Here is a 27,561-nt window from a genome sequence, read left to right on the forward strand (position 1 = left end):
TCGCTAAAGGCTCGGTACCAAAGATTGATCAAAGGGTATATCAGTGCGGAGAAGTAGAATGTATACCACTAGCTAGTGGAAGCACTACATAACCATAAGGTACCTCCGCATAACACTATCACTTGTCGCGATGGCATATCAAGATAAGATCGTCCCGAGGCGCGTCAGAGACGGCTTAGAGCTTGTGCGTTTTGCTTCACTGTCAAACCATAGGAAAGATCTAGAAGCGCCTCATAGAGATTCATCCGTTGTTGTTGGTTATCTATCCCTAGTCTACCGACGTGTGGCGAGTGTTGTGGCTGTGCAGCCGGGCTAAACATGATCGGCAAATGTCAGGCTTCGATTGGGGTAAAAAGCCTAACCTGCATTTCAGGCACACCAATCAGCGTTCACGGTGCAACTAGCTCTCTTTAACATGATGATAGAAGCTGTGGCCAATTTTTGCCATGTGGCTGGAATAGCATGGTCGTGACATGTCGCTACACGTCCCTAACAGTATTGGCGCCGGCATTACCGCTGCTCGCTGGGGAGCGTTGCGCAGCTTGATTTGTGACCCCGCGCAAGTTGAGGGAGCCAATTCGCTGCACAAGATTGCTTCCTACCGCATCTACAGCCCCTCTTGGCTGTAGTAGTGAAGGAGCTGTGGCCCCAACTTCTTGAACCTTGACTAAATGTAGGTGTGCGAAGTTAGTCCGTGTCTCACATGCACTTCATACAAGGGCATTACTTACACAATCTTATGCTAGTGTTGTTCCAAACCCCAGCAGTACCCTTGGCTACAAGCATTTCGGCCGCGAAAACGAATCCCCAGAGTAGCGACTCGTACCAGCCCAAAGATAAGGCTGACCATTCAAAGAGATGTACCCTGATAGGCGAGGGTTCAATTCCGCGTATCTCAGTCTCGCGAATAGTTTTCAATGCTTCTGCCGTGTCGTTGGAGCTGCCTGAGCTAGGCATCTTGGGACCGAGCTCCGATATCAGCATAAGAATGGTATGTAGCGGTAGCTCCGAAAGCCATCCTTCCAGCTGCGAACAAGATTAGACAAGTCTGTTATTGAGGTTGAGTTCACTTACCCATGGGACAGATGGAGTGAAGAACTCATTGGTAGCCAAGGCCGGACCGGCTGCACTATGTAGACTGGTCATGCTGTTCTGCCGGGAGAAAGCAGGCTGGCCTACGGGCATCTTGCCTCTTGCTTTCTCTGACATACCTCTTACCTGGGACGGTACAGAGTCTTCCACAGATGATGCTATCGACGCACTTCTGGAAGCGCCCGACTGCGACGGTACGGGAGACCTTGATGGTTCTGAGGGTCGTGCATCTTCCGCGTCCGAGTCGTCATCATCATCGCCAATAGCGAAAGCACTGTCCTCTTCTGGTACGTTCCCCAAGGTAGGTGTCCGGGCTACTGTGGGACTTCGGAGGCTATCGATAGAGCTGGTGCGAGTAAGATCTTCGCTGCCCTCCTTACGTTGCTGATTTTGCCGCTCGATCTCTTCTTGTCCGCTTTCCAAGGTGAAATCTCTCAGCGCCTGGAACCTCTTCCGTGATCGCACGATAGCGTACACCAGGTTGGGATTGTGTTGGTATTGATGTTCAATCATGGCGTTAAGAACCTCTAGTAGCGAATGCAGAAGAGTGTGATTGTTCTCGTTGGCAAAAAGGAAACTAGGAGATGACATGGAAGCAAACAGTTGGAGCAGTTTAGAGCTCGAGGCGCGCCCAATGTTCTGGACATAGGCCGCAATGTTGTTGAGGATTGCGAGTAACGCAGGATAAATGGCGTCTAATCTGCCTTTGCCAGTTGTGAGTAGGGTATAAATGGACTAACACAATTAGCAGATGTATAGTCTTTCATTGTCGTACTCACCGTGATAACGTAATCAGCGTAGGTACCGTGAAAATTGGGTATCCGTATGCTAGCCGGAAGCGACTCCTGTCCCTCAAATGTCTTATTGAGGCTCTTGCCGAATTGCGGCTCAACACTCAATGTCTGAAGTACGAAGATGCACATGCGCACAAGACCCTGCTTTGATGGGTCGTTGCGCTGGTCGATGGCGTAGTAAAGCACCAGCACGACGAAATCATGGGCTCTATCAGTATCAATGATGAAGGAACGGAAACGCTTGTTGCACTGCAGAGCCTCCCAAAAGAGCATGATCATCTCGGGTGCCCATGTGAGTGACTTGTGGCTGCCAGGAAGGTAGGAGGTGTTGGCTTGGAGCTATACTATGTCAGCAAAAGGAAAGTGGTATTCTAGACATGTCGCATACTGGCTGATTCAGTATCCTTGTCATACCGTCGACCAGGAATTGGAAGTCTTGAGGACGGTGCAGACGGCCAAGGAAATGGCGGAAGAAATTCTTGGGTGCAGGACCGTTGCCAGACTCAGGTATGGGGTACAGGATCAGTACCAGGAGTAATTGTAGGCAATATGTGACCAGGACCTGTCTCTGGTCCCTGAAGACGACGTGATCATATGGCACGCGCCATGTGGCGGGGTTGTATTTGAGGGTCTGCGGGGGTCAGCAGTGCACAAGATAGCGTGCAATGCACTTACGGTATTCAGGAGGGAGCAGAGAACGGACAGGACAACCTGTTTGTCTGGACACGTCGCGATATATGTAATGGCCTTGACGCCCTTGACTGGGAGCACACCCGCAGACATGTACATGGACTTGCTTGCCAAAGTAAGCAGCAGGCGCAAGATCTCGGTCCGGTTGCTCTCAAACTCCTTGGTGGAGGCGACAGGCGTGTTGCAACCTACGCCACTCTGCCATATCGCATACGTGACCTTGTTCCTGCCTGCTGTGACCTTGGGAAGAGTGAATTCGGAGAAGAAGAGAAGGTCAATCAGCGTGTCGATAATCTCCTCGGCCAGCGGCTTGGCTTTCTCGAACTCGGGCTCCTTCTCTGTGGGCGTCTGCTCTGGGTCGGCCTCGTCGAAGATGACCTCGCTTCGCACCAGCTGGCCCCGCCGACTGCGCTTCCGCCGCGCAGCCCAGAAAAAGTGGTCTTCCCATGTCTCGAGATGGTCGGCCTCATACAGAAAGGGCAGTAGTCGCGTCAGGACCCTTATGCAGTTGAGGGCATCGCGCTCGGGCGCTAGCTCAGGGTCAGGGAAAGAGGGGTGGTTGCGCAGGACTATGAGGCGTGAGGTAACGGCGAGGATGAGCGTCTCGAGATTAGCTAGGTTGTTGTCGCGGGTGCGGCGAATGTCTGCGGGCGAGAAGAGCGAGAAGACATCCTCAGTCGACTCGGGTAGCTCCCAGAACTGGCGCCATGGTCAGCACAGCAACAACATAGAGAGCAACGAGCAGAGCATACGCCAGTCCAATAAGCGTCATCGGCGGGGATTTGCTTGGGCTCAGACAGGCGAAAGACGCCTTGCTTGAAGGAGAGTTTTGAATCGGATGCACCCATTGGGAAGCATGTCACGTCCTCATGTGCGCATTCTATGTGCTGGGAATAGACACGGTAGTCGTGGTGGTGAGCAGCCCTGGAGAACAGCCTCGCCGAGAGTGACGTCGGCAGGGCCCCCCTAGCAAACGCCGGCTATTCACATGCTTTCGCGTCTGGGCGCGTTGCAACCTAAATGTTCACCACTGACCTGCCTTGCTGCTAGTCGCCGTCGTCTCGCACCCGCACAGTCATCCCTCGCCCCAGCCTGTCTGACTGTGTCTTTAGAACCAAGACGCCAGAAATGCAGGTGCCATACGTCATTACATAATCACCGCTGCGCCTTCCTCTTCCTTTGCCTACTGCCTCCGCCACCAACTACCTCACCAGCAACCGCTCTTCGTCGATATCGCCTGTCTACAATCCCATCGCCTCACCATCCGCCTGTCCCTCTGCACCGGCATCTCACGCAGGCAGTCGCCACGATGCCGCCCAAACGCAAGCTCGCGCAGACTGCAGCAGACGCCGAGGCCGAAGATGGCTGGGACGACAACGATGAGGGGCCCATGAGCGACCAGGAGACGTTCGATCAACTCAAGGAAGAGTTCGACGTCAAGGCCATGACAAAGCGGGCGCGCGCTGGACGGGTTAGAGATGCGGCGGCCGATCTCTTCAGAAAGTCAGACCAGTGGAGCGCGCCGCTCAAGCCTGACCACTACAACCGCCCGCTCTGGGTCAACGATGCGGGTGGCATCATCCTCGAGTCTTTTCATCCTCTCTTCGATGAAGCTCAGGACTTTTTGATCAACATCGCCGAGCCGCAGTCGCGTGTCTCCAAGATGCATGAGTATCAGCTTACCACCCACAGCCTCTTCGCCGCCGTCAGTGTTGGCCATTCCAAGCAAGAAATCATCGAGAAGCTCGACCGCTATTCCAAGACAGCCCTGTCTGCCGCTATTGTACAGTTCGTCGAGAAGTCTACCTCCGCCTTCGGCAAGGCAAAGATCGTGCTCAAGAAGACGTTATCGTATATCGAGAGTGAGGATCCTGCCATACTTCAAAAACTTCTCCGCGACCCTGTAGTCGCCGAATGCCGAGCAGACTCAACGGATGGGCTCATTAAGGAGGCCGCACCTAAGATCGGACAGATGGCTATCCCAGGTACAAAGTTGGCTGCTGGTGCCAACAACATGGCACAGCAGCAACAGCCAGAAGCTGCCCAGAATCCGCCACCAAGCGATATGATTGCCACGCTCCGAGAGGACGATGACGACGACGAAGTTGCCCAAGTTCACTCGTTCCAGATCAGAAGCGAGGAGCGCGAAAAGGTCGTCAAGCGCTGCCGAAGCATTGGCCTGCCGCTCACCGAAGAATATGATTTCAACAACGACGATACCAACCCGAACCTTGAAATCGATCTCAAGCCCCATGCACAGATCAGATACTACCAGGAAAAAGCTTTGAGTAAAATGTTTTCCAACTCTCGAGCGCGTTCGGGTATCATTGTGTTGCCTTGTGGTGCAGGTAAGACTTTGGTCGGCATCACAGCCGCCTGTGGTGTCAAGAAATCAGTCATTGTCCTGTGCACGAGCGCCATGTCAGTCGTGCAATGGCGAGCCGAATTTATCAAATGGTCCAACATCAATCCAGAGGATGTTGCCGTTTTCACTGCAGATAACAAGACTAGATTCCCGCGCCAGGCCGGTATCATCATCAGCACCTACTCTATGATCAGTAACGCTAGGAAACGTTCGCACGATGCCGAGAAGGTTATGCAGTTTATCCGTGAGAGAGAATGGGGACTGCTGATTGCTGACGAGGTGCACGTTGTACCCGCCAACATCTTCAAGAAAGTCACATATGAGATTGCATCACACGCAAAATTGGGGCTTACAGCTACACTACTGCGAGAAGATGACAAGATCGACGATCTTAACTTCCTGATTGGACCCAAGCTGTACGAAGCTAACTGGCAAGAGCTATCAGAACAGGGCCATATTGCCAAGGTCCAGTGCGCTGAAGTCTGGTGCCAGATGACACCCGAATTTTACACAGAGTGGCTCAAGCCTTCGTCCCTACAAAAGCGTGCACTACTCTCCATCATGAATCCCAAGAAGTTCCAAGCCTGTCAGTTCCTGATTAACTACCACGAGTCACGAGGAGACAAGATTATCGTCTTTTCTGACAACGTCTACGCGTTGGAGAAATACTCACGTAAACTTGGCAAGGCATACATTTACGGCGCAACACCTCAACAAGAACGTCTTCGTATTTTGGAGAACTTTCAACATAATGAGCTTGTCAACACTATCTTCTTGTCCAAGATTGGTGACACCAGTCTGGATTTACCCGAGGCGACGTGCCTCATCCAAATCTCCTCTCACTACGGTTCTCGTCGTCAAGAAGCACAACGCCTGGGCAGAATCCTGAGGGCGAAGCGTAGGAACGATGAAGGCTTCAATGCATTTTTTTACTCGCTAGTCTCCAAGGATACAGACGAGATGTACTATTCATCAAAGCGCCAGGCTTTCCTAGTCGATCAAGGATATGCCTTCAAGGTCATCACTCGTCTCGAAGGCTTAGAGAATTTCTCACAACTGGCGTTCGCAACACCACAGGAGCGTCGAGAGCTTCTTATGGACGTCCTCCTTGCTCGTGAAGAAGACGCCAAAGAAGAGAGGATCGAGGGTGACGCGTTCGGTACCAAATATGCGTCCAACAAGGGCAATAAGAAGAAAAACGGTGTGAGAAGGGCAGCTGGTACACTTTCCGAGTTGTCTGGTGGTCAGACCATGGCGTACATGGAAGTCAACAAGAGCAGAAACAAGGAACTCAAGGGCACCAAGGGTGTTCAAAATGCTTTCATGCGAAAATTGGCCAGGTCCGGGGCCAAGAAGTGAGATGTGTACGATACCAATTTGCGTGTAGATCACGATTTGCATTCTTACGGCGTTATCACTTCGGGTTAGCGAGTTGAGAGTTGCGGAAGGTCAAGACACTAGAGTGCATGATATGCATGACAGAAAATTGAGTTTTTCTTTGGATACTGCGTCCGACTCTATATATTTACACTTGTGAGGGGTACGGATGCGATAACTCCCGTATCAGGCAAGCAATTCACATATTCAAACATAGCGTCCCCCTCATTGATCACACACACTTCATGCCATGTACGAAACCTTCTCTCGTCACCGAATGTTTTATAATGTGCAAGTGCGCCGCCATAGATCTTTAGATGCGACGCATGGCTCTTAGCCCAGTGCTCGAGGTCTTCTAAATTGGCAAAAAAACCTGCGCCACACGATTCTTTGCGCGGCTCCTTGTTACTGCTGCTGCCATTGGAATTTAGATCCTCATTCTGGAGATATTGGATACTGAGTGCCCCAGTCTCCGCCGAGTTCTCGTGCAAGTATCTAAGGCCTTGCTTCAGAGTCGGCTCCAGCTTCTGCTCATACGAATCTGCTTCCTCTTTGCCGCAGTTCTCCCAGTACTGTCCGGAACGGATGTGGACCATGTTCGCATGATTGGTGCCCCTGAGGTGTTGGCCAACACCATTCGGGATTGGGTCAGGACGCGGCAATTCGGAAGCTCGTGGGAAAAGGTCGTGAGCTGAATCGGGTATGCGATCTCGAGCCGCGCCCCAGTATGTTGAGAGATTGTGTTCTTCGGTGCTAGCTTCTGGTAACCTCGCTAGGCCGGGGAGATAATCAAGACCAGAGTAGTTGGTCTCCAGGCGCGATACTGGTGCTGTGAAGCATTCGTGCCATAAGCCGATTAGTGGGCGACCAGCGGTGGAGATTTCTTGATGTATGTCCTTGAGTTTCAACGATCCCACAACACCGTCACGCCGCCTTCGATCACTCCAATAGTAGACCCATACAGTAGCACCAGTACGACTGTAATTATCTATCGTAGTGAAACACTCCACCGCCTCTGGCGCGCCACTCTGCTCGAACCAGTGTTGAATAGTAGAAACAGCTTCTTCTCTCGCTCGAGTAGCTATATCACTATCCTCGTGTTGCTCGACACCAACATAGGATATAAAGACATGTTCGATATGGTCTGGCAGGCTGAGTTTCCATCTAGGGATAGGCACACGGTGATTCTGAGGTTTGCGCAGAGGGTACAGACGAGCGGGACAGGACATTTGATCTAGGTGACGGTTGTGAGGTTGAGACTCGAAGCTTCGGGGAACAGATCTTGGCCTGACCCCGCATTCTGAGCCTTGTATCAACATTAGCTTCCACATCATAGCTCATTGCTTACTCGTGTCCTCTTCATAGAAGTGAGTTCGGGGCTTCAACTGGCTCCGGCGACGTAGACAGATGGTGGCATCGTCATCTGCCATGTATCTTAGTAGCGTACATGTACTTGAATTTTCGTTAGTTGGATCTAGGGGAACAATGATTATTCGGGCTTTCGACGGCTCGAAACTTGACACGCTGAATTGCGACAGCCAAGGTTAAGCGTTGGGTGAACTGTGGCGTGTACGGCGTGGCGTGTCTCCCCGCACTTTCGGCCTTCTAGCGCGCGGCGCTTGCGGACTTTCGGCACTTCGTTCAGCATCTCCTTACTGAGGCTCACTGAGGCTCACTCGAAACACCTTTAACCGTTTCCACGTAAGTCAACACGCCAGGTGCACGTATAAGGCTCCAGATTATTGCCATTTGTGGAACAAACTGAAGTAGGCTTCACACATGTTCTTCTCGAAGTGTCTGCGAGACTAGTCTGCGACATGTCACAGCACCATGAATGACCGAGTTATGCCTACTCCAACCTGTCAGATGCGTAACGTGTTTGCAGATTGACAAAAACGCCCGGCTGGGCAGCGTACGACAGCTTTGTGGATCAGGAAGTATATCATCGTGGTTTACGAGTTGCACCTGCTCTGCAGACTGGTTCTCGACTTTTCTTTCCCCTACCTCTACAATTACATTTTTTCGCTTCGTTGCCTACTGGTTTTGGCAAACCGCTGGACGGCTTTTCCTCATTCAATCACTTTATTTCACACTTGACTAAGATAATCTCTGTGTCCAAGAGACGCAGGCCGTCCTTTTCGTATCGACTTCATTCCGACATCCAAGCTGCTAACGATGGGGTGGGGTGTACTAGAGAGTAGACGGTCAGCATTCCCTCGAGGCACTTCCAGATTAGGAGTCAAGGACACAAGCGACGATAAAGTACCCGAGCTCGATAACTCTAAGAGAAGTGGCGGTATCGTACTCTCCCCGCAGCCCAGTGATGACCCGAACGATCCTCTCAACTGGAGTTTGAAGTGGAAATGCCTCCATCTCCTCATCCTTGCTTTCGGCTCTGCAGTCACCAATGCGTAAGATCTCGCCGAATCACTTGATCTAATCAGGACTTATGCTCATCTGTCATAGAACCACTACCATGCTCACTCCAGGGTTGGAGCCTCTTACTGAGCAGTTTCAGAGCAATGAGAGCGACATATCTACTTGGATCCTTACAGCACCGACTTTCTGGACCTCAGCTGCAGCCTTTGTTGCGGTGGCGGGAACGGATGTCTGGGGACGAAGACCATTCTACGTATGGAGCGTCGTTCTACTTGCTCTAACCAACTTTGCTGCTTATCTTTCGTCAACATTTCCTATGCTGGCTATTGCTCGAACAGCTGGGGGTCTCTTTTCGGCACCCCTATTTACACTCCTTACCGCGACCATCAGCGATGTATTCTTCGTTCACCAGCGAGGTCGGTCTATTGCTGTGTGGAATCTGATGTTGAACTCTGGGGCGCAAGTTGGGTGAGCCACAACAATATCCTGTAATCGTACCAGCAACTAACATGATATCCTTCTCAGTCAAATCATTGCTGGCTTCGTTACTGACGCATTCGGCGTATTGGCAAATTTCCTCATCACTGCCTTCATCTACGCTGCTCTGATCCCGGTATTCTACCTCACAATCTTCGAGTCGGCCTACTTCAAACGGAAAACAGACGATGTCACAACAATTCATGTTCAGGCGGACAAGCTAAACGCCGAATATGACGAGGAAGATCTCAAGTCTTCTGTTCGACCTCCTAGGCAAACATACAATGAGAGGCTAGTCTTGTCCCGTGGCAGACTATCAGAGAAGTCGTTCTTCAAAGGGATAATCAAGCCCCTGGGCCTCATCACTTCGCCGATTGTCTTCTACAGCTGCTTCCTGAACACTACGGTCTTCCTATTCCTTGCTGGCATGTCAACCTTCATGTCAATCCTCTTATCCTCTCCCCCATACGATCTAACACCCAGTCAGATCGGACTGACCAACTTACCCCTCTTTGTAGCTGGCCTACTGTCTGGGCCATTCTTTGGTTGGATGTCTGATGCTTCAGTGAATCTGATGGCGCGCCACAACGGAACAAGCAAAGGCATGGTCGAACCCGAATTCCGTCTCGTACTTCTCCTGGTCTCTACCCCAATCACTATGGCAGGCCTCATCGGTCTGGGCGCGTCGTTCCAAAACAGTTTGCCTCTAGTCTGGATTCTTGTTTGGATGACAGTCACCAACATGGGTAGTGTCGCTGGAGTACAAATCGCCATCGCGTATGTCATCGACTGTCACCCTGAGCACTCCGCCCAGGCCTTCTCTTCCATCAACATGATCTCAGCAGGTGCTGTAACGGTGGGATTGACACCCATGATTGGTTGGCTCGAAGTTGATGGGCCTATGGCCGTCTTTGGAACGCTGGCATCGGCAGCCGCCATTGTTACTGGTGCTGCACTTCCTCTCTATGTGTTTGGCAAGAGGATTCGCGCTTGGTATGAGAGCGCGGCGTGGGCCCAAAAGCTTCTTGACTGAGAGTGAAGATAAGAAGAGAATCAGGTCTTTCAGGCATACTTTATGAGGCAAAAGCAGTCGTTACCGAAAACGAACACTGTTATAGCGAGCAATTATAACTCTGCCACTCATTCGTACCCAGTATGAAGCTTCTCCGAAGCCTACCACCATTCATTTCACATCAATGTATTACTTAAAAGTATGTAACGCAAGACTACACGAGTTTCCAGAATGTGTCTCTGCGTTTTGTAGTGATCGAGGATCCGTCTAGCTGTGACAACTAATGTTATGCAGGGATACGAATCTATCTGTAGTAACCAAACTTAGTTTGCGGCATTTCGCACCTTGGCATCCTCTACTGCTTTGTCCCAACTGGTCCGCCATATGAAAACGCCTTCGATGGCAGCCACGATACCAAGTGCAATCGCTGGTCCCTAAAACACGTTAGTACAGTCCGATGGTGGTATGACTAGTGAGACTCACACTCCAAAGTCCATACAGACCCCAATGCGGCGACCCGAATCCAGTACCGAAGCTGATTGGAATACCGACGACATAGTAGGCAAAAAGTCCAACATAACCGCCAATTTCCTGCCTACCCAAGCCACGCAAGATGCCGTTACAGTTGGCCGCTAGAGCATCAAAGACCTGGAAGGTGGCGCACAATGGGAGAAGCTTTGCCACCATGTCAATGACTTCTTCGTCGGGTGTGAAGAGGCGAGGTATAGCCTCACGAAGAAGTGAAAGGAGTAGGAGGTTGAAGATGCCGACGACGATTGAGGCACAGACAGCGACTTTAGCTGCTGTTTTCGCTGGAACTGCTAGTGTAGCTCCAATGAGGTTGGCGATGCGTGTGGAGGCTGCTACGCTCATTGGGAAGGGTATCTGGAAAGTGATACCGGTAATAGATCCGAGTACAGACTGCGCTGCAAGTTCAGTTGGACCAAGCCATGACGAGCTTAGTGTCAGGATTTCAAAAGCTAGGAATTCTGCAAGCACCATGACCAGACCAGGAAGCGCAAGCTTCACCATGGGCATCCAATTTCTTAGCGCTCTTCTGTCAAAACCGCCCCAGCATTGGTATCCGTCAATGAATCTGACGTAGAGAAAGAGCAGCAGAGGAAGGACGTTCTCCGTGATCGAGACAGCAATGGGTGCTCCGATGAACCCCCAGCCAAGATGCCAGACCATGAACCAATTCAAGAAAGCGTTGAGTGGAGCGCAGATAAGTAGAATGTACATGGTCGCGCTGAAGATGCCTTGCGCCTGTACGTAGCGTTTCCCAGATTCAAAAGCTGCATACCCAGGTGCTCCAGCAATAAGAACCTTCAGGTACAGTCCGGCTAAGCGTGCGGTCTCTTTCTCGGGAACGATAAGCGAGAGAATCTGTGTGCCGAAAGCCCATATGAGTGATATCGGGATGGTAATCAAAAGCAGAAAGTACAACATGCGTTGCAGTTGCAGACCAACAAGGTGAGGACGCCCAGAGCCGTATGCTTGCGCACACAACGTGTCGAGTGAAGTAGCCAGGCCCTGATACACTGCATAGCCCGTTATGGACGCAGTCATACTGGCCAGACTCACGGCTCCTAGTTCAGTTTTGCCGATATGCCCGACTGTGAAGATACTCGCCACTGGCAAGCTGTATTGTAGCAAGAAGGTCAGGATGAGCGGTGCGGAGCTCTTCATCAAAACTTTTGCTTCCCGCTGCCAACTTGTGTTGATCTTTCCCGCTGCAACCGCCTCGTTCCATTTCTTGTTGATCGTTTTTGGTGAGTCTAGGCCCCCATATGGTTGGCTTGGATCGCCTTCTGACACTCCGAGTAGCGTCGTGCGCTCAGAAGGTGACTCCACTGCGCTCTCCTCGTCCGGAGTGCTCTTGACCTTTCGTAGCCCTGACATAGACATCCTAGATCGTACTCGGTCAAAGGGTCCTTCGCTTCCAGCTCTTGGATGCTTGGGTGGAATCAAATGATTATCGCGGAGCAGGCTCCGCTCCTCGTCTCGCACGGTCTCCCTCTCTTTCTTCGACAAATGACTGTGTTTCTTCCATGACGTTGGTAGGTGACTCCTTTCGGGTACGCTGGTAGACATTATAGCTGTACCGCGTGATCCTGGGTTAACGTAGGAAGGCCGGCGATAAGAGTTTATCATGGAATATTGCCTGACTGTATCCGAACCCGAGGAAGAATCGTTGTCATCTTCGGACGCCGAGTTGTCTTCTTCACGATCCCGTGCAATGGCTTCTTCTGCTATATCTTGCGACTGGGTAAAGCCCTCCATCTGTGATGCGACATCGTTTGCAAAGTCATTAACCGGCTGTTCCGCTGGTATCGTTGGTGGGGCCATGGCTTTCAAATCCGACCTTGAGTTGACGTGCCACTCAATGGCATATGGATGGTGGTTGGAAAAAGAGGAAGAAGTGTAGAAGGCAGGACTACCAAAAAGTCAAAGAGTGGGGAATGACTGATATGAACACTCATTATGACTATCACATTGGCTGACAGATTTCGGCATGGTCTAATGCGGCAGCTACAAGCGAAAAAAGCGACTTACACATTAGCTTCCGCCCTTTCGCCTTGCCGAGATAGCTTGACACATGACAAGTGCAGTAAAAGGCGCATGTCGTGACTCCAACCTGCACAATTATACTCCTTTGGTGGTGCTGCAGGATCAGGACCGATTGGTGTTGTTAGGATATCATCGGCTGATGCTGGTCTTATCATGCAGCACCGATGCACAAGTGTATGAGGCTGCGACCTGGTCCACGGGTCGTACAAGGCCGATGTACAATCTTGAACGCGCCACCAAGTACCATAGCATTCACGGGCCAACTTCAATACCAGAGCTAGAGAGTCTTTTGTGGACGCAGACACACCGAAGCGCAGATAATCATCATTTCCAAATGCCAGTCCCAAACTCGATCAGATGTAGTTCTTGATCCTGACAACAGAATTGATCGACAACAGAGGTTCTGGAGGTCCAGAAGCATTGTGTCATTGCTAGTATTGGAAATCATTTCGCTAAAAGGGTATGATCATTGTACAAAAAGAACATTAGACAACCACTCTCCTCAAACCCTCAGTACCTCCCAGAATTCTCCTTCCAGTGACAGCATCCCGTCCTTTACCGCTCTCCCATCTTCCTTCGCGGCTTCCTTCTTCCCTGCCCCAGCCCTCGTCTTCTGCTTCCCCGTCGTCTCCCGTTCGGAATCCTGCGGCACCCTCCATGAAGGCGAGCTGGCGATCATGCTCACCTCCAACCCATCGGTGTATGCAAGTGTAGCAGTAGACGAATCCTGTGGGCGATGCTGTTGGAGTTATGATGGGTGTAACACAGATCGGACACAAGGCTGATGAGGGTGGTGTAGGTACGGTGAGGATGGGGAGTAGGGTGGTTGAGGATATCGGAGGGTCGATTCGTTGGGGTTTGTCTGACAAAGACGATGCTGGACGCGCCTTTTCGGAGGATTCTGCCTGCTTCGACGATTGCTGCTTTGCAGAAGGTGGAAGGGATGGCAGTATCGGTGGTGGGAGATCGATGTTCTCAGCGGCTTTCCTCGATAGCTGTCGGGCAAAGTCTGAGGCATGCCACCACTCTAGAAACTTGAGTGCAAAGATACTGGTCGGGAGAAGTATCTTTAGCGAACTCAACAACCGCGGCTCGATGCTCCTCGCAATGTTTCTTGGTGAGAAGATGGATCCGCCTTCTCCAGGCCGCGCAGGCCCAACCTTTCTTGGTGCGGTTGCAATCTCAATCGCCCTGTGGTCCGCCTCGCCCAATCTCCGTATCCGTGAACCGATCAACCACATGAAGGGCGAGTGATACTTTGTGCCATCAAAGAGGTATGCCATGTTGAATGCCAGCAAGGAGAAGTAGTAGGCGGCATTCATACTGGGGTATATGTTCCGTAGAAACCACTTGTAGTAGTGCATCAGTCGCTCCTTGACAGTCGCTCCGGCCTGTAATCCTTCTCTATCCCGGTTGTAGCCAGGGCCCAGGAGGTTCGCATGCGCAGCGTGAACGTCGTAGCCCTCGTCGAACTTCCTCTTCAGCCACGGCAGGCCAACGAGCACGGCAAGGTTCTTCCAGATGTCACCATTGCCCAGCTTGACAGCCTCACGCACGCTGTCAGATGCACCTAGTTGTGCGCGCGGTATCTCGCCTCCTCGCACTCTCAGCACCCGAGCGCGCTTGAGACCATAGAAGTTCTCGGTGAAGGATCCGCCGTATGTACGCAGGAAGTGGCGCTCGACGAGCAGCATAAGCAGCGCGTAGACCTCATCGAAGGAATTGAGTATGGGAAGTAGGTATCGCGGATATCGGGGTGTTGTGATGGCGAGGAGGTAGCGCAGCGATGGGGGCAGGAGCGATGCGAGTTGCTGCTCCGAAAGGAGTTCGAAGAGCGAGGGCTTGAGGTCGTCTATGCCATGCTGGAGTGCTGGAAGGAACTCCATGTCGGCCTGTGAAAAGGACGGGGAATCCGGGGGATCATGGGGTTGATGATTGTTGTAGCATCATCTGTCGGCCATGGTTGATGCGGCAGGTACGCGCAGCCGAGGCAGGAGCGCTCGGGGCTAGCCGCCTCCTCCGCGTTCACTCGACGCGTGCAAGCGAGCTCCATCCTACGTCACATGCTTGCATCCCCAGGCGGCGACCGTCTCCTCTGTCTTCCAACCATAGCAAATGTAGCAACGGCCATCCCTCCTCCACAATATTCTGTCCTGTCATGATGTATCCCGACGACCCAAGATGTACCGAACTTGCGTATCCCGACTTGGTCAACTTCGGCGTATCTGTGTAAGCTCACCTGGTGCGCCGCATAGTAAACACAACTAACCGCGCTGTGACATAGCTTCATAGTCGTCGGCATCCTCGTATCGTACCTTCCGCAACACTATAAGATCATAGCACGTCGTTCATCGCGTGGTCTCAGCCCCATGTTTGTCCTGCTGGGCACTGTATCTGGGACGGCCAGCATCGCCAACATCTTGACTCTACCGGAGAGCACAAGGGACATGGGATGCTGCAAGGAAATCGGTAGCTTCCCATGCGCAGCCGCTATGCTCGGCATAGTGCAAATCGGTGTGCAGTGGAGTTGTTTCTTCTTCATGTAGGCCCCGATGAACCGTTGAGCGCACTACAGATTCTAACAACCAGCAGTATGCTACTCTTTCTCATCTTCTTCCCTCGAGGCTCCTCACCAGATGTAGAAGAAGGACAGGATACAGACATGCCCACGTGGAAAGAAGCAGTGCTCGTTCTGGGTGTGTCACTCGCCTTCTTCGTCGTTGCATTCATCGGCTCCATCGTCTTCGTATACGCGCTTCCTTCACACGTTCGCGGATGGGCTAACTTCCTCGGCTTGCTTGCCACGGTCCTCGCCGCCATACAGTACATCCCTCAGATCTTCATGACATGGAGACTGCAAGAAACTGGCAGCTTGTCTATTCCCATGATGTGCATACAAACACCGGGGAGCTTCGTCTTTGCAGCCAGTCTTTATGCGAGGCTGGGACCTGGGGGCTGGAGTGCATGGGGCCTGTTCATCTTTACAGGTATCCTGCAAGGCTTCCTGCTAGTCATGGGCCTGTCTTTTGTCTTGAGAGACAGAAAGGCCCAAAAAAGCCAGCAACTCGACGATGCTAATGGGAGTGATACTGCTGGAGACAGCGAGAGGGCGCCATTATTGCACGGCCAAAGGTAATAGTTGAATCCTTGTTCTCGTTGATATAAAGCTTCATCTCATAATCTTAATGCTTACACATTGACTCTTCTTCGATACTGGTCTTGTACTAAGTGTGCTTCCCTATACATATTGTGTTCAGGGAGAACTAGATGCCCCAGGGATGGACTCTGACATTCAGGTACTCGCTCCCTTTGCGAGCTATATATGTTGGTCTCGCTACACTCATGGTCAGAATTACCTACACCCGTCGTAAAGGCAAAATCTGGTACAATTGTACCAGGTTAAACCGAGGGTACTACACCTGCATCATTATGCAATACCTCGGATCCTAAATTCGTATTCAGTTTCTTCTTGGATCGACACTTGAACGAGCCCAAATACCAACACTACGCAAGAGTCATCAAGCAGACCAACTCACTGGCAAAGCTTACGTCTCTTTAACCAGCCGTCTAAGAAGATGTTGAACATCTCGACTGTTCTCGTCACTTTCGGGTAGAAGACACAACATCCGTGGCGATATTAACCTTCACGCCAAGCCAGCCTATCGCCCTTAGGGAAGGTATCAATGTCCGCCCCTTGGCAACTTGGCAAAGAACGATCTACTCTCTTGTTACCTTCTTTTCCGGACACAGTACCTGCAAGGCCATGATAAGAGTGGGCCAGGAACGGTGTCGCGCGCACAAATGAGCTGCATATGCCCAGGAGGCCGGAACAGCAAGTGGCGGGGAACATGTGTATATGAGCTCGGCTACCACCTCAAGATATTACTTGCATACTTTTCATAATTGCTACTGGAGCTGGTCAATCGAAACTCCAAGATGAAGGTTTCAAGTGCTATCGTTCTTGCGGGCGCTGCCCAAGCATTTGCTGCTGTGCGACCCCGGCCTTTGGTGTCATCTGGACCCATCCAGGCTGAGATCAAAACTGAGAAGTAAGATCTCCAAGTCGCAAAATTTGACAAAACTGACCATCTCAGGTTGATGAGCAACCTCAAGGCCTTTGACTCCATCGCAAAAGCAAATGGAGGCAACCGTGCTTTCGGTCTCCCAGGTTATGCCGCATCTGTTGACTACATGCTCGCCAAAACCCAGAACACACATTTCAAGACATGGACCCAGGACTTTCCTGCTCTTTTCAACAGAGTTGATTCTATCGAGTTCAGCGTGAGCAACAGTTCCTACCGCGTTATTGGACTTTCATACTCGCCATCCACCACTCCGGAAGGTTTGACGCTGCCGCTTGTTCTGGGTCCTTCTGGAGCTGAAGGTTGCACAAACGAAGCCTACGACAGTTTGGATGTCGAAGGCAAGATCGTCTTGGTACAGCGAGGAGCATGCCCCGATGGCACAACCCTTGCTGGGCGCATGAAGCCTGCCGCTGCCGCCGGTGCTTCTGCCGTAATCATCTACGCAAGCGACACAGCAAATGTTACTGGTGGTACATTATCCAACCCCAACCCTGAATACGTCTCCACCGGCTATATCAACCTCGCCGATGCAGAACCCCTGGTTGCTCGCCTTAAAGCTGGCGAGACCATCGAGGCGTACTTCCAGCAAACCCAAACCGTAGAAACGCGCATTACGCAGAATGTCTTCACCGAGACCAAAGATGGCGACCCAACCAACGTCATCATGCTTGGCGCACATCTCGACAGTGTTCAGGCTGGTGCTGGTATCAACGACGACGGCTCAGGCAGCACGCTGATCCTCGAGATCGCCAAGGCACTGAGGAGATTCGGTGTCAAGAACAAAGTACGCTTCGCATGGTGGGGCGCTGAAGAAAACGGTCTACTTGGATCCAAGTACTACACACAGAACCTGAACGCCACAGAGGCCAACAACATTCTCACATACCTCAACTTTGACATGGTCTCCCGCGGCTACTTTGGTGTGTTCGATGGCGATGGCAGCACGTTCAACCTCACTGGTGCCCCGGGATCAGCTGCCATTGAGAAGCTTTTTGTTGAGCATTTCGAGAAGGAAGGTGTAAATGTCACAGCAGCACGCTTCACTGGTGGAAGTGACTACCAATCCTTTATGAACATTGGCAAACCTGTTGGTGGTCTTCACACCGGAACAGGTGTCGAGCAGGACCCTTGCTACCACCAGGCTTGCGACACCATTGACAACCCCAACCCAGAGACGTTGACCATCAACGCTAAGGCTGCTGCGCACGTACTCTCAATCTTGGCTACCAGGGGTGAGGAAATCATCCCCAAGAGCCCAGTTAACGCAAGCATGATTACTGAGCGCGGTATCATCGGCGTTGAGCCCAGATGGACGCTGCCTGCGGAAGGAGAGATGCACCTATCAACTTGCGGACACGAAGTCTAGATGTAAAAACAAAAGAGTACACGAATTAGCAAAGTCAAGATTTGAAACATGATATGAGCTTAATGAGCGAACCTCGCATGACTTCTTGCCAAGGTTCTAAGAATTACCATTCCGACCATCTCTAAATCAAGCCCTATTACATTATGAAGGTGACGATGTTCCACATATTACTTCGTCTTCAATCTCAGAACTATGCAGTTCAATCTTTCTCGTTACCTACTGGTCCAAGTATCCTAGAGAAGATATTACTCTACTTCCGCTCAACCTTCCGCTCATGATGGTTCTGCTGACTCGTCTCGTCAATAGTAAGCGCCAGAGCTTGGGCTTTGTTTGCCGTCCTCGTAGCTGCATCTGCCAAAATTGTATCCTCTGTCGAGGGCAGTTGATTCGATGGCAGTGCTTCGTATCGTATGCTCTTTATTGAGCTAAGAGTGGAAGTGGTGCTGAGAAGAGCTTGCGTCTAAATGTCTAAGTTCGTCACGTCGCAAGTCTATCGTAGTCCTTCCACACAGATCTCGGTCTCATAGATTTCCATGGGGTGTGTGTCCTCGCAGTGAAGCCAATCGTAGACGTTCCAATATTAATTCTACTGCAACCCACGTGGTAACAGTAATTTTGACATCCCGTCCTGTGCACATGAAGCGTTGTAGGCCATACCCCTTCATCAACGCAATCCGTGGCTACATTCACTTCTTGCGAGTGATTGATGCTCCTCAAAGGCTTCCTCTCAACCAGCTAGTGCAGCCTGCAATGAAACACTTATTGTCGCTGTACTAGTTCGCTCTATGCCTCGTATAAGGTAATTTTATTTTTATGATTACTATGTTACAGTTGGCTAAACAAGGACTTCTCCACTACTTAGAGTCTCATGTTTGCAACTTTCGAGCGCGAGCTTCGGCAATTTTCCAGAAGATGGAACCATCGTATACTCCTCGGATGTCGTCTCTGTGCATTCGACCATCTTGAGGCCAAAGCAGGATGTACATTGCTATCCCTATCGAGCGTTAATGATTGCAGAATAATTTGTTGGGGTCGTGCGCTATGACCCACATTCTAAGCCTCCAGCAAACCATCCAAAGAAATCGTTTGCGCAACATTGACCTGCCTGTAGGAGGGGGGGTACGAAGTCAGTGTATGTCTCGCATGAAGTTTGTACAACCGCAACTTACCCACACATCGTACATAGTTCGCCATGTTAGGTAGTCCTTGCCTTTGGCGTACTTTTCGAAGATTGCATCGAAACGCCGTGTGTCCAGTTCAGCGTCCAAGTCGTACGCACCAGTAGTACTTCCATGCCGATTGCGATTGACATTATCGAGATAAATAGCGAACAAGGGATGCGGGAGAAAGGATTTCTGTGTGCTGTACGACGAGCATGCAGCCATGGTGACCGCTGCCCATAGGCATAGGGCGATGTTGAAACCGAGTTTGCGGAATCCTATGAATATGTCCCAAGGGTAGATCACTCCATCTTGGTCGGCATCCCAGAAATCGCAGTGCCGTCGGAGTGCACTACGTCGAATGTCTTTTGCACCTTCAGGCTGACGGCCTTTGTCTAGCATTGGACTTCCTCTCCGTGTTAAGCTGGAAGATGGCCATGGGGAAAGGTAGTGCCTACTCTCGTATGGATGGGAAATGGCAACGCCCTCGCCGCCTCTTCCTGGCGTACCGTTGTATATATCGCCAACTCCAGGGAGCCAACTGACATTCTTCAACGTGCTGAGATTGTGGTGTACATCTACCAAAGTTTTCTTGAGAATCGGGTTCGATTGGCCGTGGAACCTCCCATCACCATCATCTTTATCAACAACTTCTGCACACTCCAGCCCGCTGGTAGCCAATTCATTGTCCTTGGAATCGAAGGTGGCCTTGGCGGAGAAGGTATCAATATGGATGGTCATCGTGCAATCAGCTTGTATAGCGAATATCGAAGGTCGCGTAAATATGCCTGAAGGTACCTGGCTCTTCCTTGTTACTTAACATAATGTGTCGCAGGCACAATGCTTGCTACAAATTACCATTGTCTGACGTACGTCTTGGCACTCAGTTTGGGATACGATACCCGTCCGTTCTTACCATTTAGGGCGGCCCCTGCGTGCATTTGAGGCTGAATCTTGTTTTGCTAGCTGTCCGCGGCCTGCATGATCGCTTACTCTCCTTGATGTAGACCAGTCTGCAAGGTTGTGTTGTACCCGAGCAATCAAGACGGATTTTCGCGACGTCATTCTGGTCTAGAGGCTCAAGTTTGTAAATCTGGTGAGGGGCCGTCGCGATGGATTTGAAACTGCCTCAGGGCTCGCTGTACAACAGCGTCATGGAGTCTTCACAATATGTCGACCCTACATTGCAGCATGCGGGGTAATTGACGTTCGCAGAGGATTATAAGCAGGGTAGAAGTGAGCTTTGACAGTGTTCAGGTCCAAAGCGTGCGCGATGGCTGGACCACGAATTGACGTGTGTCTGCCTAAGCCCCGCTTCGTACACCTCAGGGGCCCCACACGCCACCCAGTTGCGCCCGAGGTTGAGACGATTTGACTATAAAAGCGCCTTGTCCGCGTGTACACATGCAAACGGCAATATGTATGCAGCAAGAGAACCAAAAGGCATCAAACAGAACAACATGGTTGTGTAGTGTACGTTGACCCAACCCGTTCTAACATGAAGTCTGTCTAACCGCCAATACAGGTAGTGGTTATCACTCCAGATTTTGACTTCTATCAACCTTCTGGTAACCCCGGTTCGAACCCGGGCACGACCTTTTTTGTTCCTATGCGATAGAACCTTTTTTTTTTTGCAGCGCGCAGCTTGTTTCTTTGCCCTCTCTTGCTGCCACTTTAGCCTCGATCCGGTCGAACAAACATTCGTCTCTCAATAGCACTAGTTCAGTGTGGCGATGCAATAGCGGATCTATTCGTACTAATCGTCGTATGTCATACAATACCAAGGGGTGTCTTCTCCAAGCGAACAACTGTGCTTATCAAATGGAGAAATACCGAGATATTGTCAATAATCACCCGTAGTCAGGCACATCAGGGTATCGCTAGCTGCTAAGAAGAAGTCTTGATTACTAGACTAGTACGAACGAACGCAAGCTTTGCAGCTGTAGTACACGACAAACCACTGGCGTCAAGCCAGCCAGCCCACAGATCACCTCGCAAGCGACCTGGCCTCCATCTCCCGCCGACAGTCTGGACATTGTAGTCCTCGCATAGTGTCACGCCCAAGGTGTGTACCTTGCCCCTTGAGCAAAGTTGATGCAGCTCGCTGCTGACTTTCGCAGTCAGTCTTCTTGGCGCTTGTGAACACAGCCTGAACGCGACGTCGTTGGCGTCTGAGGTAGACCTTGCCATATCTCAGCTTCACTGCACCCGCAGACGCATCAGAGCGCTGATCTTCCAGAACATCCTGCCATTCGCGCATTGGCCGTCTTTTCGGTTTGGTTACGCCGATTACGTATTGGGGATCCTCGAAAGGGTTCGATGGTATCTGGGAATGATTGGAAGTAAGGGTCGATAGTCCCTGGGGACGATAATGTGATGTGGGAAGATTGGATGCAGGGTTTGATGGTGCCTCGGGTCGATAATGTGATGTAGGATGACCTGAAACTCTGTCGAATGGACCCGACGGCATGTAAACTCCGGAATCTATTTCAGAACAGATGTAGTACCGTCGCCCACGTGGAGTTTCAGTTGACGTACTCGAAGGAGGCAGTGGATAGGCAAAGCTATCAGTGGCAGCCCGGACTCTAGACCTCCACGTGGAAGGATGGGACGACTGGATTTGATTATCGTCCACAGTACATGATTCTATTGTATCCGAGACCTCGTCATGATGAAAGCATTTCATCGAATCCCTCATACTGGCAGAGCGAGCACGTCGGGTTATGTACTATATGATAATGAGTTCGAAGGAACTTGCGGTTCGAGCGAGAGGTCTGGTCCTGTCAGCAGTAGGACTGCGAGCTTCATCATGAGAACTCACGAAGTATTGATGCGACAGAGTAATACTGATAAGGCAGTAAATTGGTGTGGTGAATTAACGTGATGATGGGGCGGTGGAAGTAGGCTGGTAGAAGTCTGGAGAAGGTCCGCTCTGTACTGCTGCATCGCAACAGAACGTGAGGTGCAACTTCCTCTACCATCATGTAGGTATAAAAAACACCAAAAGCGAGCCAAGGCCACGGAAATTTAGCCTTGGATATCCTAACAGCAGGAGAGGAGTCGTGTGTAAAACATCATATCAAGTCCTCATGCTCTTCTTCTTCATCTTCGCCGCTCCAGTCCAGCTTCATCAGAAGACGATCAATACCACCTACTCTCAACGGTTCGTAGGCTCCTTCCTCCATCGTCGCTCCAGTTTCTGTACCTGGCGCAGAAGCTCCGATCCTCTCACTGTCAATCTCACGCAGCCGCTCTACAAGTGCTTTAAGATCGCTGTCCAGCCTTCTCCTCGCACGATCCATCTCCAGACTGACCTCACTCTCTTCTTTCTTGTAATTCTGCGAGTAATCTTCTATGCCTTCATCTTCTTCGAGATCCAGATTTTGCTGTATCTTTGTGAGACGTGTGATGTATGCCACTAGCTCGTCAACGTGGGTGCATAGTGTACGCAGCGCCTTTGTGAATGGCTGGTCAGTAAGGAGAAGAGAGTATGCGACCGAAGACAGAAAGCGGCGATGTGCTGAAGCTAGCGCTTCTGGATCATGCTGCTTCTGTAGATCCCCTTCTGTCACGGACTCGCGGAAGCTAGTTGTGTTTGTACGGTCGAAGGCTGCTGTTACTGTTTCCGTTGACGAAGATCCTTGGGGAACAGTGACCCATGCGATAAAATGGCTAAAGGTTTGCTGTATGACTGCTCCGTGAAAGTAAGCTTCGCTCTCTGCAAAGAAAAAGATAGCGGCTGCGCAGGTCGCCCAGATCTTCCGCATGTCCTGTGCTCGCTTCGTAGTGCGTTGTCGACGTCGCTTGAGCATTGCTTTACCGTGCGCGGAGTTGCTGTATTGATACCCGGGCGGGCAAGGATGATCCCTTCGTATCGAGCTGTATCGCCAAAGCTCAGCTAGATGTAGATGGGCTCTTCGAACAGCAAGTAGGGAAGCATTGATGGATGAATAAACATCAAGATCTGCCTTCGTTATGAACAGGTCAAGAGGTGAGCGTATGTCCATCGTCAAAGACGTTGGTACTGATAGCAGTAGGTCGTCAAAGGACATGTTGGCAAGCTGTGGAAGCATCGAGTCCGCATCCTTGGCGCGCCCTGGTGTCCCCGGACGGTTGTTAGACGTGTTGTTGGTGCTGAGATGTAAGAGTTGAGTTGCGACATCCAGAATGTCGTCCGTGTGTTCGTCTTCGCTAGACAGGGTTGAGAGAACGGAGAACGAACGTGCGAGGACCTGATTGATCTCCGCTTCTTTGATGATGACGCCCCTGACGGATTGGCCAGGCTTGTTGATTTGTGAGCCTTTGTGCCGGGACGAGATCTTGCCATCTGCCTCTGCGATCAGTGTCAAGGCAAACTCTCCTCTTCCGATCAGAAAGAACTGATGTAGCACCGTCAGTGTCTCGACAATTCTCTCGCGCGGTAAAAGATGCTGCAGAAGGTTTCGAGATAGTGAAAGACGGATGTTCGCAATTGCCTCGGAAAGCATGGCTGTTGATACTGGTGCGCTCACTCGAGAGAGTTGTTGAACATGCTTGGGCAACAGATCAAGCTCTGAAACTGAGTTCGATGCGTCCAATACCTTCGCAGCCGACGGCAACGAGCGAATCTGGTTGAGCGATTTACCAACAAAGAGAATAGAAAGAGCCGTCTGTCTTGTGACAAATTTGGGTAGTAGCTTGTTCTGTAGAACAAAAGTTTGCTCGTCCGCGTCTTCGTCGTCTTGCTGAATAAAGAAGTCCGAGCGCCCAAACGATGGGAGTCGGCCATATAGCAACCAGGTGGATAGCTGTCGCAGCCACGACGTCTCTGCAACCTTGCTCAAACCTCGAGCGGCCTCTTCGATATCCGGGTAGCCTGTTTGGGCTTCACTCCGCAGCTTATCGATGACAGCAGCTCCAGAGGCAGCCTGTCCGATCATTTTCTCGAACTTTGCAGGAACATCCGATGGTAACATGTAGTTGCTGATGTCCCGCAGCCATTCCATGACTCTAGTCCATTCGGAGAACTCGCTCACGACCCCAGCTAAAGGTACGATATTGTACGCGCCCACGATAGAAGCATCTTGTTTCAGAATACGACTCTCGACTTCCAGCACTTTGCGTTGGAACCGTTCGAGGTGGTAAGAAGTAATCGAAGTAGCAACTGCCCTACAGATGACTGAAGGGTGAGACGCGGCAATTCTGGCGACATGATCGCGTGTACTTCGATGCAGACGCGACAGATGGCCGATGGAAGACAGCAACTCTGCTTCGGGCGGAGAGAGTAGACGATGTGCGGTTGCTGTCACGTGGTCCGGGGCATCGAAGAGCGCAGACGGGTGCCCGGAGAGCGAGAGGAGGATTTCGTGGAGCATGGTCGTGGCGCTGATAGATCGCTGGATGCGCGGAACTGCTTCTTCCGTGCCGCCAGTCGCTCGAAAAACACAATAAGCAAGCTCAAGAGCTCGAAGCGACACATTGAACGCGTCGCGCTACGCGCATTACTCGATGTGGATGAATGAGTGGGTTCCAAGGTTGATCGTTAACAAGTCCCCGCGCTAGCGACAGGCTCACGCCCGGCATAGTCGACGGCGGTGACCCAAGTCTCCCACAGACAACACCGCGCCTTGCATCTACATACTGACTACACGCCAACGTTTGCCGTCATTTCTCAAATGGAAAACGCATTAACAACGCATTGGCAGTCTCTTGAGAGACAACCTGCCAGCTGCTCCCTGACCCCAGCGCATGCATTTGTCACGATCGAGCCGCATCGCATCTCGGATTCTGCTCTTTGAACATAAGACAGGCAGTCTTACCACACTAATCCATACATTTGTTGGTTAGAGGCGACGCGAACCGGCGCCGTTGTGCAAAAGTAGGGCACCGCTCGCTAATGGAACACGCCCAGCATCTCGTAACGAGCTACGCTCAAGCAAACAAGGACCTCGCCTTTTCGATCGAAGTCAAGGCTATCCTATAGCTCTACTGATGGCTCTGTGAAGCTGTTTTGCAATGGTAGCATTCTTGTCACAAGTGCATCGACAGAACTAGAGGGCAATGCCCTCAAAGAAAAAAGGCAGCTTGTGTACGTTCATGGGGAAGCCACATCTCCTCTTGCATCAAACTACGTTTGGTTCATCACATCGTATCACGAGAGCTTTCTAGACACGAAGCTCACTCTTGATAGGCTGCATCTCCACGGGTACAACGAGGCGACGTTATGCTACACCCGTTTGGTGCGAGTACCATGAGTGTGACAACTTACTGGTGTAGACAATCACCGTCAGGATGTGCTAGGAAGTCCTCTATCTGAACTATCACTCGTTCTTCCCTGTTCGCCCGAATATCTCTTCTTGATCAATCAGCAATATGAACGCCCTCGATCTTCTAGTCGACTTCGCAACTCTTGTGAGCACTTCGGAAGCCTTGAGGCCAGGCTATGATGGAAACAATGTCGATCATAACATCGATCCGATGCACAGTAAAGTGGACTTGGCTTCAGGGCTGGGTGCCCGTCCCATAGAGAAATCACTCCCCATCAACGGAGAGCGGCCGGTCAATACAGCTCAACTTCGGTCCAACATGGCGCCATCCTTGTCGCAAAGTACCTTCTCAGCCTATGCGGTCGACCGATCTAGCTCAAACACCCATTGTCATGATCCGTACGAAGAATTCCTTGCGGTCCCCTCAAACCCTCACATGAGTCAATCTTTCGACCAGTTCCTTCATCAACACCCAGGGCTCGGTCTTTCTTTTGTGACTGCCGACGGTGTGAACTACCTTGCTTGCGACTGTGAGAGGTTTACCCAGTGGGGTCCGAATCATCAGACGGGCTATTCGCTGCCGACAAAATCAGTATCGTGGAGCCATGTTCAGCCATATCAACAGCCACCGAATCACGATATGCGATTCCTAGAAACACAGTTTGTACCTCTTGCGGGAGAAACTCGAGTCCAGTCATCGCAGTGTATGGACGCAGCGTGCCATTGCCAATACACTCCGCCACATCAACAAGCTGTGAGCAACGATTACGCACCGCCATATCCAAGACTTGTCTGGGAATCGCATACATCGATTTATGATAAGAAATGTTGGAAAGAAGACGATGAGTGGACATGGAAATGCTAGGGATCATACCGAAGTGAACCGGATGTAGTGCGTGCATGTGTACTAAGAGGTAGTGCAGATGTCGATACAGACTCAATTGCACATAGACTGTAACTGGTGACGTTACTTAATTTGACTACATACGATATGGCCGATGCCTTCTAAAGATATTTTGAAGAAGCGGGGGTCTCTCCGAAGCAGCCAATTCCTTCTGACTGTAAGTTGTAACTGGAAGCGCGATGTGAAACGTGGCTTTGGCCTCCGCCCGCACACTCGTGGTTCTAAACAGAATGTTATGCGAGGACTCAATATGAGGACAGGGTCTTGTGCATGTTGTGTTGCACATAAGTTGATACCCCGCCCTCTACAAATTCTCTATCAACAGACAAGCTACATCCACTTCTTCTTGTCATGGCGGACAATCACATCATACTCGATGTTTGCGGTCGCAAATTTCGCACTTCAAAATCCGTTCTTTCAGTCTCGCCTTACTTTGAGAGTCTCCTCACACGATGGGAAGACTGTGCAGACTTGCAGGCCGACGGCTCCTATTACGTCGACGCGGATGCCGATACCTTCGAGCATATCCTAAACTTCATGCGCCGGCCCTCAAGATTTCCTCTCTACTGGAATAAGAAAGACGGCTTTGACTATGCGCTCTACTGTCGGGTAGAAGCAGAAGCAGATTATTTCGTGTTGGAGGGACTGCGGGATTGGATCAGACAAGCCAAGTACCTCCAGGCAGTATCAACAACTTTACACGAATACAGCGCAAAAAATGATCAAGCATTTGACGGCGATGTCATTGTCGAGAAATACGTCGTCAGGAAGGCTACTGTTGTTCTTTGTCCTGCGGGGATCCATGGAAACCGCAGGAATTGCCGCTTGGATGAGTTGTGCTCAAAATTAATAGAGGCCAACGGATTGCAGATGAGTGGTCCAGAGGATGAGCTTATTGTGGCTGTTACACAATTCCATTTCAACAACGCGATCCTGGTTAACAATACTCCCTAAGCCGTCACCGGGCTTCAGGTGGGGCGATGCTTTACCCGAAAGAACGTACAGCATCGTTGATAGTCAGTTCTGAAAGATCTTATATTTTCT

The 27,561-nt window shown here is 51.0% G+C and overlaps 11 protein-coding genes across 11 annotated transcripts; 5 read left to right on the plus strand and 6 right to left on the minus strand.

Annotated features, from left to right (window-relative positions):
- Positions 1-479: 479 nt before the first annotated feature.
- AA0111_g9850 (hypothetical protein) lies at positions 480-3,424 on the minus strand (the record flags this gene model as incomplete). The annotated part of the gene is made up of 7 exons (XM_028656455.1): positions 480-667; positions 732-1,026; positions 1,075-1,827; positions 1,872-2,225; positions 2,275-2,517; positions 2,562-3,275; positions 3,329-3,424. 7 exons carry the CDS (start codon positions 3,422-3,424, stop codon positions 480-482), a joined length of 2,643 nt encoding a protein of 880 aa, XP_028502596.1.
- Positions 3,425-3,885: 461 nt separating this feature from the next.
- On the plus strand, positions 3,886-6,300 carry AA0111_g9851 (DNA repair helicase; the record flags this gene model as incomplete). Its single annotated transcript, XM_028656456.1, has 1 exon — positions 3,886-6,300. The coding sequence occupies one exon, from the start codon at positions 3,886-3,888 to the stop codon at positions 6,298-6,300; it is 2,415 nt and encodes an 804-aa protein (XP_028502597.1).
- Positions 6,301-6,458: 158 nt separating this feature from the next.
- AA0111_g9852 (hypothetical protein) lies at positions 6,459-7,547 on the minus strand (the record flags this gene model as incomplete). Its single annotated transcript, XM_028656457.1, has 1 exon — positions 6,459-7,547. The coding sequence occupies one exon, from the start codon at positions 7,545-7,547 to the stop codon at positions 6,459-6,461; it is 1,089 nt and encodes a 362-aa protein (XP_028502594.1).
- A 946-nt stretch (positions 7,548-8,493) lies between these two features.
- On the plus strand, positions 8,494-10,207 carry AA0111_g9853 (hypothetical protein; the record flags this gene model as incomplete). Its single annotated transcript, XM_028656458.1, has 3 exons — positions 8,494-8,729; positions 8,785-9,165; positions 9,223-10,207. The coding sequence occupies 3 exons, from the start codon at positions 8,494-8,496 to the stop codon at positions 10,205-10,207; spliced, it is 1,602 nt and encodes a 533-aa protein (XP_028502595.1).
- Positions 10,208-10,509: 302 nt separating this feature from the next.
- AA0111_g9854 (putative transporter) lies at positions 10,510-12,535 on the minus strand (the record flags this gene model as incomplete). The annotated part of the gene is made up of 2 exons (XM_028656459.1): positions 10,510-10,620; positions 10,670-12,535. 2 exons carry the CDS (start codon positions 12,533-12,535, stop codon positions 10,510-10,512), a joined length of 1,977 nt encoding a protein of 658 aa, XP_028502592.1.
- Positions 12,536-13,242: 707 nt separating this feature from the next.
- AA0111_g9855 (Peroxisome assembly protein 12) lies at positions 13,243-14,643 on the minus strand (the record flags this gene model as incomplete). Its single annotated transcript, XM_028656460.1, has 1 exon — positions 13,243-14,643. One exon carries the CDS (start codon positions 14,641-14,643, stop codon positions 13,243-13,245), a length of 1,401 nt encoding a protein of 466 aa, XP_028502593.1.
- Positions 14,644-14,918: 275 nt separating this feature from the next.
- AA0111_g9856 (hypothetical protein) lies at positions 14,919-15,893 on the plus strand (the record flags this gene model as incomplete). Its single annotated transcript, XM_028656461.1, has 3 exons — positions 14,919-14,986; positions 15,042-15,299; positions 15,350-15,893. The coding sequence occupies 3 exons, from the start codon at positions 14,919-14,921 to the stop codon at positions 15,891-15,893; spliced, it is 870 nt and encodes a 289-aa protein (XP_028502590.1).
- An 800-nt stretch (positions 15,894-16,693) lies between these two features.
- AA0111_g9857 (hypothetical protein) lies at positions 16,694-18,208 on the plus strand (the record flags this gene model as incomplete). Its single annotated transcript, XM_028656462.1, has 2 exons — positions 16,694-16,806; positions 16,852-18,208. 2 exons carry the CDS (start codon positions 16,694-16,696, stop codon positions 18,206-18,208), a joined length of 1,470 nt encoding a protein of 489 aa, XP_028502591.1.
- A 1,053-nt stretch (positions 18,209-19,261) lies between these two features.
- Positions 19,262-20,109, minus strand: AA0111_g9858 (hypothetical protein; the record flags this gene model as incomplete). Its single annotated transcript, XM_028656463.1, has 2 exons — positions 19,262-19,313; positions 19,382-20,109. The coding sequence occupies 2 exons, from the start codon at positions 20,107-20,109 to the stop codon at positions 19,262-19,264; spliced, it is 780 nt and encodes a 259-aa protein (XP_028502492.1).
- Positions 20,110-22,442: 2,333 nt separating this feature from the next.
- Positions 22,443-24,722, minus strand: AA0111_g9859 (hypothetical protein; the record flags this gene model as incomplete). The annotated part of the gene is made up of 1 exon (XM_028656464.1): positions 22,443-24,722. One exon carries the CDS (start codon positions 24,720-24,722, stop codon positions 22,443-22,445), a length of 2,280 nt encoding a protein of 759 aa, XP_028502493.1.
- A 2,146-nt stretch (positions 24,723-26,868) lies between these two features.
- AA0111_g9860 (hypothetical protein) lies at positions 26,869-27,471 on the plus strand (the record flags this gene model as incomplete). The annotated part of the gene is made up of 1 exon (XM_028656466.1): positions 26,869-27,471. The coding sequence occupies one exon, from the start codon at positions 26,869-26,871 to the stop codon at positions 27,469-27,471; it is 603 nt and encodes a 200-aa protein (XP_028502480.1).
- Between the last annotated feature and the right edge of the window lie 90 nt (positions 27,472-27,561).

This window comes from Alternaria arborescens, assembly GCF_004154835.1.
Source record: "Alternaria arborescens strain FERA 675 chromosome Unknown contig_30, whole genome shotgun sequence".
Classification (NCBI taxonomy): Eukaryota; Fungi; Ascomycota; class Dothideomycetes; order Pleosporales; family Pleosporaceae; genus Alternaria; species Alternaria arborescens.